At 41.5% G+C, this 12260-nt stretch overlaps 1 protein-coding gene across 11 annotated transcripts in view; it reads left to right on the forward strand.

Moving 5' to 3' along the window:
- Positions 1-12260, forward strand: part of B3GLCT (beta 3-glucosyltransferase) — a 119244-nt gene that overhangs the window by 60553 nt on the left and 46431 nt on the right. For all 11 annotated transcript variants that reach the window (XR_009498758.1, XM_059903049.1, XM_059903048.1 and 8 more), the window contains exon 8: positions 9793-9856. Coding sequence is in view for 10 of the 11 variants with exons in the window: in XM_059903049.1 (XP_059759032.1) it covers positions 9793-9856 (64 nt within the window). In the remaining variant the exon portion in view is untranslated. The remainder of the gene's footprint in view (positions 1-9792; positions 9857-12260) is intronic.

A 12260-nucleotide genomic window follows, 5' to 3' on the forward strand; every position in this document is an offset into this window, starting at 1 on the left:
CTTCTTTGGAGAAATGTCTATTTAGGTCTTCTGCCCATTTTTGGATTGGGTTGTTCGTTTTTTTGTTATTGAGCTGCATGAGCTGCTTGTAAATCTTGGAGATTAATCCTTTGTCAGTTGCTTCATTTGCAAATATTTTCTCCCATTCTGATGGTTGTCTTTTGGTCTTGTTTATGGTTTCCTTTGCTGTGCAAAAGCTTTTAAGTTTCATTAGGTCCCATTTGTTTATTTGTGTTCTTATTTCCATTTCTCTGGGAGCTGGGTCAAAAAGAATCTTGCTGTGATGTATGTCATAGAGTGTTCTGCCTATGTTTTCCTCTAAGAGTTTGATAGTGTCTGGTCTTACACTTAGGTCTTTAATCCATTTTGAGTTTATTTTTGTGCATGGTGTCAGGGAGTGTTCTAATTTCATACTTTTACATGTATCTGTCCAGTTTTCCCAGCACCACTTATTGAAGAGGCTGTCTTTTCTCCACTGTATATGCTTGCCTCCTTTATCAAAGATAAGGTGACCATATGTGCGTGGGTTTATCTCTGGGCTTTCTATCCTGTTCCATTGATCAATATTTCTGTTTTTGTGCCAGTACCAAACTGTCTTGATTACTGTAGCTTTGTAATATAGTCTGAAGTCAGGGAGCCTGATTCCCCCAGCTCCATTTTTCGTTCTCAAGATTGCTTTGGCTATTCGGGGTCTTTTGTGTTTCCATACAAATTGTGAAATTTTTTGTTCTAGTTCTGTGAAAAATGCCAGTGGTAGTTTGATAGGGATTGCATTGAATCTGTAGATTGCTTTGGGTAGTAGAGTCATTTTCACAATGTTGATTCTTCCAATCCAGGAACATGGTATATCTTTCCATCTATTTGTATCATCTTTAATTTCTTTCATCAGTGTCTTATAATTTTCTGCATACAGGTCTTTTGTCTCCTTAGGTAGATTTATTCCTAGATATTTTATTCTTTTTGTTGCAATGGTAAACGGGAGTGTTTTCTTAATTTCACTTTCAGATTTTTCGTCATTAGTGTATAGAAATGCAAGAGATTTCTGTGCATTAATTTTGTATCCTGCTACTTTACCAAATTCATTGATTAGCTCTAGGAGTTTTCTGGTAGCATCTTTAGGATTCTCTATGTATAGTATCATGTCATCTGCAAACAGTGACAATTTTACTTCTTCTTTTCCGATTTGGATTCCTTTTATTTCTTTGTCTTCTCTGATTGCTGTGGCTAACACTTCCAAAACTATGTTGAATAATAGTGGTGAGAGTGGGCAACCTTGTCTTGTTCCTGATCTTAGTGGAAATGGTTTCAGTTTTTCACCATTGAGGACAATGTTGGCTGTGGGTTTGTCATATATGGCCTTTATTATGTTGAGGAAAGTTCCCTCTATGCCTACTTTCTGCAGGGCTTTTATCATAAATGGGTGTTGAATTTTGTCGAAAGCTTTCTCTGCATCTATTGAGATGATCATATGGTTTTTCTCCTTCAATTTGTTAATATGGTGTGTCACATTGATTGATTTACGTATATTGAAGAATCCTTGCATTCCTGGGATAAACCCCACTTGATCATGGTGTATGATCCTTTTAATGTGCTGTTGGATTCTGTTTGCTAGTATTTTGTTGAGGATTTTTGCATCTATGTTCATCAGTGATATTGGCCTGTAGTTTTCTTTCTTTGTGACATCTTTGTCTGGTTTTGGTATCAGGGTGATGGTGGCCTCGTAGAATGAGTTTGGGAGTGTTCCTCCCTCTGCTATATTTTGGAAGAGTTTGAGAAGGATAGGTGTTAGCTATTCTCTAAATGTTTGATAGAATTCACCTGTGAAGCCATCTGGTCCTGGGCTTTTGTTTGTTGGAAGGTTTTTAATCACAGTTTCAATTTCAGTGCTTGTGATTGGTCTGTTCGTATTTTCTATTTCTTCCTGGTTCAGTCTCGGCAGTTTGTGCATTTCTAAGAATCTGTCCATTTCTTCCAGGTTGTCCATTTTATTGGCGTAGAGTTGCTTGTAGTAATCTCTCATGATCTTTTGTATTTCTGCAGTGTCAGTGGTTACTTCTCCTTTTTCATTTCTAATTCTATTGATTTGAGTCTTCTCCCTTTTTCTCTTGATGAGTCTGGCTAATGGTTTATCAATTTTGTTTATCTTCTCAAAGAACCAGCTTTTAGTTTTTATTGATTTTTGCTATTGCTTCCTTCATTTCTTTTTCATTTATTTCTGACCTGATCTTTATGATTTCTTTCCTTCTGCTAGCTTTGGGGTTTTTTTGTTCTTCTTTCTCTAATTGCTTTAGGTGCAAGGTTAGGTTGTTTATTCGAGATGTTTCCTGTTTCTTGAGGTAGGCTTGTATTGCTATAAACTTCCCTCTTAGCACTGCTTTTGCTGCGTCCCATAGGTTTTGGGTCGTCGTATCTCCATTGTCATTTGTTTCTAGGTATTTTTTGATTTCCCCTTTGATTTCTTCAGTGATCACTTCGTTATTAAGTAGTGTATTGTGTAGCCTCCATGTGTTTGTATTTTTTACTCATCTTTTCCTGTAATTGATATCTAGTCTCATAGCGTTGTGGTCGGAAAAGATACTTGATACGATTTCAATTTTGTTAAATTTACCAAGGCTTGATTTGTGACCCAAGATATGATCTATCCTGGAGAATGTTCCATGAGCACTTGAGAAAAATGTGTATTCTGTTGTTTTTGGGTGGAATGTCCTATAAATATCAATTAAGTCCATCTTGTTTAATGTATCATTTAAAGCTTGTGTTTCCTTATTTATTTTCATTTTGGATGATCTGTCCATTGGTGAAAGTGGGGTGTTAAAGTCCCCTACTATGATTGTGTTGCTGTCAATTTCCCCTTTTATGGCTGTTAGTATTTGCCTTATGTATTGAGGTGATCCTATGTTGGGTGCATAAATATTTACAATTGTTATACCTTCCTCTTGGATCGATCCCTTGATCATTATATAGTGTCCTTCTTTGTCTCTTATAATATTCTTTATTTTAAAGTCTATTTTGTCTGATATGAGAATTGCTACTCCAGCTTTCTTTTGATTTCCATTTGCATGGAATATCTTTTTCCATCCCCTCACTTTCAGTCTGTATGTGTCTCTAGGTCTGAAGTGGGTCTCTTGTAGACAGCATATATATGGGTCTTGTTTTTGTATCCATTCAGCCAGTCTGTGTCTTTTGGTGGGAGCATTTAATCCATTTACATTCAAGGTAATTATCGATATGTATGTTCCCATTCCCATTTTCTTAAATGTTTTGGGTTTGTTATTGTAGGTGTTTTCCTTCTCTTGTGTTTCTTGCCTAGAGAAGTTCCTTTAGCATTTGTTGTAAAGCTGGTTTGGTGGTGCTGAACTCTCTCAGCTTTTGCTTGTCTGTAAAGGTTTTAATTTCTCCATCACATCTGAATGAGATCCTTGCTGGGTAGAGTAACCTTGGTTGTAGGTTTTTCTCCTTCATCACTTTAAGTATATCCTGCCACTCCCTTCTGGCTTGCAGAGTTTCTGCTGAAAGATCAGATGTTAACCTTATGGGGATTCCCTTGTGTGTTATTTGTTGTTTTTCCCTTGCTGCTTTTAATATGTTTTCTTTATATTTAATATTTGACAGTTTGATTAATATGTGTCTTGGCGTGTTTCTCCTTGGGTTTATCCTGTATGGGACTCTCTGTGCTTCCTGGACTTGATTAACTATTTCCTTTCCCATATTAGGGAAGTTTTCAACTATAATCTCTTCAAATATTTTCTCAGTCCCTTTCTTTTTCTCTTCTTCTTCTGGGACCCCTATAATTCGAATGTTGGTGCGTTTAATGTTGTCCCAGAGGTCTCTGAGACTGTCCTCAGTTCTTTTCATTCTTTTTTCTTTATCCTGCTCTGCAGTAGTTATTTCCACCATTTTATCTTCCAGGTCACTTATCCTTTCTTCTGCCTCAGTTATTCTGCTATTGATCCCATCTAGAGTATTTTTAATTTCATTTATTGTGTTTTTCATCGTTGCTTGGTTCCTCTTTAGTTCTTCTACGTCCTTGTTAAATGTGTCTTGCATTTTGTCAATTCTATTTCCAAGATTTTGGATCATCCTTACTATCATTATTCTGAATTCTTTTTCAGGTAGACTACCTATTTCCTCTTCATTTGTTAGGTCTGGTGTGTTTTGACCCTGCTCCTTCATCTGCTGTGTGTTTTTCTGTCGTCTCATTTTGCTTATCTTACTGTGTTTGGGGTCTCCTTTTCACAGGCTGCAGGTTCGTAGTTCCCATTGTTTTTGGTATCTGTCCCCAGTGGGTAAGGTTGGTTCAGTGGGTTGTGTAGGCTTCCTGGTGGAGGGGACTATTGCCTGTGTTCTGGTGGATGAGGTTGAATCTTGTCTTTCTGGTGGGCACGTCCACGTCTGGTGGTGTGTTTTGGGGTGTCTGTGGCCTTATGATTTTAGGCAGCCTCCCTGCTAATGGATGGGGCTGTGTTCCTGTCTTGCTAGTTGTTTGGCATAGGGTGTCCAGCCCTGTAGCTTGCTGGTCGTTGAGTGAAGCTGGGTCTTGATGTTGAGATGGAGATCCCTGAGAGATTTTTGCCGTTTGGTATTACGTGGAGCTGGTAGGTCTCTTGTGGACCAGTGTCCTGAAGTTGGCTCTCCCACCTCAGAGGCACAGCCCTGATGCCTGGCTGGAGCACCAAGAGCCTTTCATCCACACAGCTCAGAATATAAGGGAGAAAAAAATAGAAAGATAAAAAGAGGATAAAATAAAATAAAATAAAGCTATTATAATAAAAAATAAGAAAAAAATTATTAAGAATAAATGTATTCAGAAAAAATTTTTTTTTAATTTTTAAAAATAGATTTATTAATTTTTTATAGTAAAAAATAAGAAAAAAATTTTTAAGAAAAAAATTTATTAAGAAAAAATTTTAATTTTTTAAAATACAAAATATGAAAAAACTTATTAAAAAATTTTTTAATTTCTAAAAATAGAAAATACGGAAAAAATTATTAAGAAAGCATATATTAGGAAAAAAAAATTTTTTTAAGTAAAAAAAAAAAAAAAAATGGACGGACCTAACCCTAGGACTGATGGTGAAAGCAAAGCTATACAGACAAAATCTCACCCAGAAGCATACACATATACACTCATAAAAAAAGGAAAAGGGGAAATTAATATATCCTGCTCCTAAAGTCCACCTTTTGAATTTGGGATGATTCATTGTCTATTCAGGTATTCAACAGATGCAGGCACATCAAGTTGTTTGTGGAGCTTTAATCCGCTGCTTCTGAGGCTGCTGGGGGAGATTTCCCTTTCTCTTCTTTGTTCGTACAGCTCCCAGCGTTCAGCTTTGGATTTGGACCCGCCTCTGCATGTACGTCGCCTGAGGGCGTCCGTTCCCCACCCAGACAGAACGGGGTTAAAGGAGCAGCTGCTTCGGGGGCTCTGGCTCACTCAGGCCGGGGGAGGGAGCGGTACGGAGGAGGCGGGGCGAGCCTGCGGCGTCAGAGGCGTCGTGACGTTGCAGCAGCCTGAGGCGTGCCGTGTGTTCTCCTGGGGAAGTTGTCCCCGGATCACGGGAGCCTGGCAGTGGAGAGCTGCACCGGCTCCCGGGAGGGGCAGTGTGGAGAGTGACCTGTGCTCGCACACAGGCTTCTTGGTGGCGGCAGCAGCAGCCTTAGCGTTTCCTACCAGTCTCTGGGGTCCGCGCTGATGGCCGCGGCTCGCGCCTGCCTCTGGAGTTCGTCTAGGCGGCGCTCTGAATCCCCTCTCCTTGCGCGCCGCGACACAAAGAGGCAAGAAAAAGTCTCTTGCCTCTTCGGCGGCTGCAGACCTCCTCTCCGGCTCCCTCCCGGCTCGCCACGGCACGCCAACCCCTTCAGGCTGTGTTCATGCCGCCAACCCCAGTCCTCTCCCTGCGATCTGACCGAAGCCAGTGCCTCAGCTCCCAGCCCCGCCCGCCCCAGCGGGTGAGCAGACAAGCCTCTCGGGCTGGTGAGCGCTGCTTGGCGCTGAGCCTCCGTGCGGGAATCTCTCCGTTTTTCCCTCTGCGCCCCTGTTGCTGTGGGATCCGTGCTGATAGCCGCGCGGCTCGCACCCGTCTCTGGATTTCGTTTAGGCAGCGCTCTGAATCCCCTCTCCTTGCGCGCCGCGAAACAAAGAGGCAAGAAAAAGTCTCTTGCCTCTTCGGCAGCTGCAGACTTTTTCCCGGACTCCCTCCCGGCTAGCACCAAAGCCCGAGCCTCAGCTCCCAGCCCCCGCCCGCCCTGGCGAGTGAGCAGACAAGCCTCTCGGGCTGGTGAGTGCTGGTTGGCGCCGAGCCTCTGTGCGGGAGTCTCTCCGCTTTGCCCTCCGCACCCCTGTGGCTGCGCTCTCCTCCGCGGCTCCGAAGCTTCCCCCCTCTGCCACCCGCAGTCTCTGCCCGCAAAGGGGCTTCCTAGTGCCTGGAAACCTTTCCTCCTTCACGGCTCCCTCCCACTGGCGCAGGTCCTGTCCCTATTCTTTTGTCTCTGTTATTTCTTTTTTCTTTTACCCTACCCAAGTACATGGGGATTTTCTTGCCTTTTGGGAGGTCTGACGTCTTCTGCCAGCGTTCAGTGGGTGTTCTGTAGGAGCAGTTCCACGTGTAGATGTATTTCTACTGTATCTGTGGGAAGGAAGGTGATCTCCGCGTCTTACTCTTCCGCCATCTTGCCCCTACTCCTATGAACTTCTTATTTATGTACAGCAGGAGAGAGCCTCTAACCATGGAATGAAAGTGCTTATCCCCAGTCTCTAGGTGGATCCTGTCCAATTAAAGTCAACTGGGACAACTTCAGGCCTATACCAGCCTCTGCACCATTAACAGCTGCCAGCGAACTTCAGTGCATCGGCTGGGATCAAACTAATTCTGACCCTGGAGCCCCTTTATTGGCCTGAATAATTAATCAAAATCAGAATTCTCTTAGAGGAAGGAAGGAGAGGCTCTGTATCATGTGGGTAACCAACAGTGCCCACTACGGGAGTGTTGATTCCCTGTGTCTCCTTTCCTTGACTTTATGGCTCACTTGGTAGGTAGGGCAACGATTTATAGTTATTCAAGTAAATACTCAAGTATTTCTTCTGCTCAAGTCACCAGAAAAACTGGTTACTTAAAGACACTTTATGACACTCAGTTTCTTAGACTTTCTCACCGAAAATATTTTTGGGGCTAGCAACCCTGCATCAGTGAGTGTTGAATAAACACTGCCCAGCATTTCCCAGTGCTCCAGCTATGTGATCTCCTAACAATAGCATGAGTAAAAAAAAAAAAAAAAAAAAAAAAAAAAAAAAAACTGCATCTTTGGAGAAACGCTCATTGATTTTTCAGTAAGATGATTTCTTCGAATAGGTGTTACTACAGGACACTGTTACTGGTTTCCCCTGTTGTTTTTCCATCAGAAAACCTTATCTAGATTTCCTGCAATATCTTGCTCTGTTGACTGTCTCACAAGTGGGACTAGAAAAGTCAGGTAGGAAGTTTTCCTGGTATGGAGTTGAAGGAGCCCTATATTTGTTGCAAGTTTCCAGTCTAGCTGGTTGTGTCATTAGAACTGTTATTGGGACATGACTTAGTACCTTCTAAAAATAGGAAAGCTGAATGTCAAATTCTTATTTGCCAGGAACTGAATATTTAGTGAAGAAATATTTTCGCAAAGTAGTTGGGATTTCTGGCCTTGTTTTTTTTGGCATTCTTGGTTCCTGAAATTAGCATTTGAAAAGCCCTTGGGTATGGCCCTTGCTTGGTGTATAGAAAAATGAAACCTAGTTCCCACCACTAGGACTGGCCTTTTAAGTAGGGTGAATGCCCCCCTGCACACTTTTAGAACTGGGACTTGTTTGCAAGGTGACTGGGTTAGGCCCCGGGTGTCCCATGAAGCTGACTCATCCATGCGAAGTTCGTAAGTAACCATCACTGGTTCTGGCAGATTCCACAGGCTGCTAAACGTAGCCACTTACAGATGTCAGTGTACATACTGATTTGTTTCCAATCAGTCAGTGTTCATCTTAAAGAGATTCTTTCCTCTTAAAGAGATTCTATCAGTGGCTGTCACATTTTTCTCTGGTTTCCCTCAGAGAAAAATGTACAGGAATTGAATGAGAAAGAAACTTAAAAAGTCAGGAAGAGTAGAGAGCATGTTTAGGGTGACAGTTCAGAGGTGTTTATTGTCTGCTAAGAAGGGGTGTGGGCGGTGTGGCCATCTGACAGTGGATGTCACATGCCATTGGATCCTGACCACAATTCTGTGTTCCTTGTCTGTGGCGATAAGCCCAGGTATGACTTCTCTTTTTTTTTTTTTGTCTTTGGTGTCTGAATGTGGTCAGCTCAGATTTTGAAGGCACTTGGCATGAGTCCAAATCCCCCAGTTACCTTGAAAGAGTTTATTCATGAAAACTGGCTCCAACCGAGCAGAGTTCAAGGTGGACAAGATTCCACGCCAGGGCAGGTTTTTCTCTTAATATATGTCAGGAATGTTCTGAGAATGCCGTCTCTTTATGCAGTATCCTCACCCACCCCTGCTCATGGGCCGGTGGGCAGGTACTAAGTGGGAATGCGGCACAGGTTCCATGGGGGTTCTTTCAGAGCTGTGTGCCGTCAAGCCACATTCGTATCAACCGTGGGGCCGGTGCTTCATGACTACACGTAAATTATAACCTGTGTCCTGCTTTATCTTTCCTCCGATTAGAGATGAATTTTTAAAGTAATGTCTGTGGCTCAACCAGGCTAAAAACTCAGCAAGGACTTTTGAAACTGATTACTAGTTTTCCTTTTAAAATTACTATTATTTCTTTGTAGTTAAAATATTTATTAGGAGGTTCGTAATTGAAATGAGGGTCCCGTCTGTAGCCCTGTAATAAACGTAAACCCTGTGGCGGTTCAGTGGTCTTGGTAATAAGCACGTCGTTCTACCTCACTCAGCCTGGAATGGAGGAATGTATTGCGATTCGCCCCCATCCCTGCAGACCGCTCACCGAGTGCTCGTTTGGGCCCGGGTGGTGGGCGCTGTTCTGGGGGTTCAGAGCAGGAGGAGTGCGCAGGGGGCTCGCCGTGTGTGATGAACGGGGCTGTGCTTCCCACTCTGGGGGCAAAGGAAGTTTCCATTTATTCTCGTGGGCAAGTCTGGACACCCTTGAATTCGGTCTCGGAGAAAAGGCTGTCAGGTAGAGGTTGGGTCGGGGCGAGCTGGGCATCTGTGTGGCCAGGAGCGTGCTTCGGGGGCGGCCGGTGCGCGCTCAGGAGCCCGGGCCCAGGGGTCTGGGCCTTTCTTCTGTGTTGAAAAGAGCCGTTATGGCTTTTCTGAAGCAAGAAAATGACTTGAAACTGTTATTCTTTCCTGAAACCACATGCTCTCTCCCCCAGGAAACTCCACAAACTGTAATTCATAGGGTCATTAAAAGTAGGAGACTGAAAAGTAGCAACTTCTGTTTCTCTATCAGGCAAGCTTTTTTCTTTTCTTTTTCTTTCTCTGTCATTATTTGGTCAAGGATTATCGGGAGTCAGCACACTCCGTGGCTTTTTAAAAGACATTTATTGTATCGTATTGTGTTTTATGTTATTTTCCAGATGTTGAATAAAGAACACTACATTTGCAACAAGCCTTGCATTTGTGTCCTGGTCCACAAATAATTGTGTTTTCATAGTCCTTTGCCTCAAGGAAATTAAACTCTTATTTTTATCTTAAAATTTATATTTTTATTTGTTTTCAAACATTAGAAAGTCTCAAGAATGTGTTATTCTTGTTTGATGCTTTTTTTGTTTTTTTCAAAAAACTCCAGTTGTCTCTGTTTTCTAGGCTTACCAAGAGATTAAAGAGCGAGTCCCTGAAATCCGACTTTACAATAGATTTAAAACATGAGGTAGGTCATGATTTGTTTGGTTAAAAGTCTTTGTAATCAAGAATTCGTGTTTTTTGATACAAAAGGTGTCTCGTGTTTCCTGAAAGGTGCATCCCCTCCGCCACTCACATCCATATTCTCCCAACAAGGAAACTGCACATGCTACAGTCTGTGAGGGCCTTCCTCTTTAAGCCCATTTTGGTCACGTAGGTGGAGAAGGAACAGTGGAGAAAACAGTTGTGTCTGTGATTCTTCATCCTTTGTTTTTAAGCTAGGTGGACGGGTCCAGAGATGGATTTTTAAAAACATGCAAAAATGTCAGTAAAATACCTCTGGTCTTATTTTGTGCTTTGGTTGCACATATGCCTTCGACACGACTCTGTGCTGGACCCTGTGGACCAGGATTGGGCCAGCTGGTCCCCCAGCACCCTGGCATTTAGTGGATATCTGTGACCAGTCGTCCTGGAGGCAGGTGGCAGGCGTCCCGTCCTTAATCCATTGATCTCTCCTGAATCATCATCAAGAAGGTCTCTTTGTGCATTTCATTCATGGGTACATCTGACTGCCTGAAACAGAACTGCCTTTCCCTCTGTAGGAATCTGTATTTTAGGACATTGGGGCCAATCGTAACTCAGTCCAGCAGTGCTGGCAGCCTGCCAGGAGCGAAAAGGGCACTCACAAGATTTTAATTTGGGGAGTATTTTTAAATGATGAAATAGGTTATTTGAGGAGAAATATTCATGTCAAAACTCATTCTTTTCCACAGAAGGGAAAGAATGACTAGTTGAAAGCCAGGGTCTGTCTAGATATTTTTAATGAAAAGTCAGCTCAGGTATAGATACGCAGATTTGGGAGTCTATGAAACATTGAATAACATACAAAAAAACCCTCCAACATACGTGAAAGGTATAAAGATCAGTCAGAATATCTGTGCTTAAGAGATTGAACTTGATCAGTTGCTTGGAGGCTACCTGTAAGTATCTCCCCAGGGGGGTCCCCCTTTGTTCTAAAGAGAGTCAACGACTTTCTTGAATTCTCCCCCTCTCCCCCTTTTCTTCATATTTTATAACATATGAATGTATCTCTGAATAATATGTAGTTTTGCATCCTTCTGGCCTTTATATAAACAGAACTGTACCCTGAATAATGTTCTAATTTGAAAGTCATCCGTGTTGATACGTGTGGCTTTAATGAACTATTGTCACTTTGTATAACTGTCTCTCCCAGGACCATACCACAGGGTATTTGCCCAGTCTGCTGGTAGTGGGCCTCTGGGTTGCTACTGGTTTTTGCTATTGCAGTCACCACTTCTATGAATATTTTTGACCTGTGTCATGATGATCATCTACAAGAGTTTCTCTAGGGCAGAAGCTTTTAAACTGTTTTTTGACTGTGACCGACTTTAAAAAATACATTTTTCATTGTGACTCAGTATATTTGTGTGTTGTTATTGTGTTTTGTTATTGATTTCTAACTTAGTGTGATTGGTCTATATAACAGTCATTTGAAATATTTTTAGGCTTGCTTTATGGCCTAGTTCATGTTCACTTTTCATAAATGGAGAAAAGGATGTATGTGCTCTAATTTGGGGGGGTATAATATTCTCTTTATGTCTATTAAAGAAGACATAGATCAATCAGTTAATCTATTGTGCTTTTCACATATTTTATTTCCTCCCTCTCTCCCTTCTCCTACTTTGGTTTTGTCTGCTTGATCTGTCATTTACTAAGGGAGGAATGTGAAAATCTTCCATGATAGTGGTGACAGTGTCTCTTTGTGGAACTGCCAACTCTTGCTATTTATACTCTGAGGCTATGTTAATTAGATGCATACAAGTTTAGAATTGTTACCTCCTCTCGGTAAATTTATCTTTATCTCTAGTAATGCTCTTTGCCTAAGCATTTATTTTGTTGATAGAACACTTCTATACTAGCTTTCTTTTGGTGTTGGCTTCATCATTGTTTTTCATTTTTTTCTTTCAATTCTTTTGTGTCCTCTTTTGATGCGTCTCTCTTAAAGAGGACGTGTTTGTTTTTTTCTCCCAGTTTGACAATCTTTATCTTCAAACCATATAGCAAATTTACATTTACATTTTCCATGATTACTAACACTTTATTTTATCCTTTGTCTCCCATTTTTTTCTTTTGAAAATTTCCTTGCTTTCTTTTAGATTTTTAAAATTTTTATTCCATTTTTTTCCCCTCCTCTGTTATTTTTGAAGTTCATTCTCAATGTCTGTTTCTTAATGGTTATTTTAAATACAGTAAGCCCCTACATACGAACCTTCAAGTTGTGAACTTTCAAAGACGCGAGCGTATTATAAACCTGTTACAGTGCAGTACTATATAGCCTATTGTGTTAGTTGGGTACCTAGGCTAACTTTGTTGGACTTACGAACAAATTGGACTTAGGAACTCGCTCTTGG

This window comes from Balaenoptera ricei, chromosome 18 (genome assembly GCF_028023285.1).
Source record: "Balaenoptera ricei isolate mBalRic1 chromosome 18, mBalRic1.hap2, whole genome shotgun sequence".
NCBI lineage: Eukaryota > Metazoa > Chordata > Mammalia > Artiodactyla > Balaenopteridae > Balaenoptera > Balaenoptera ricei.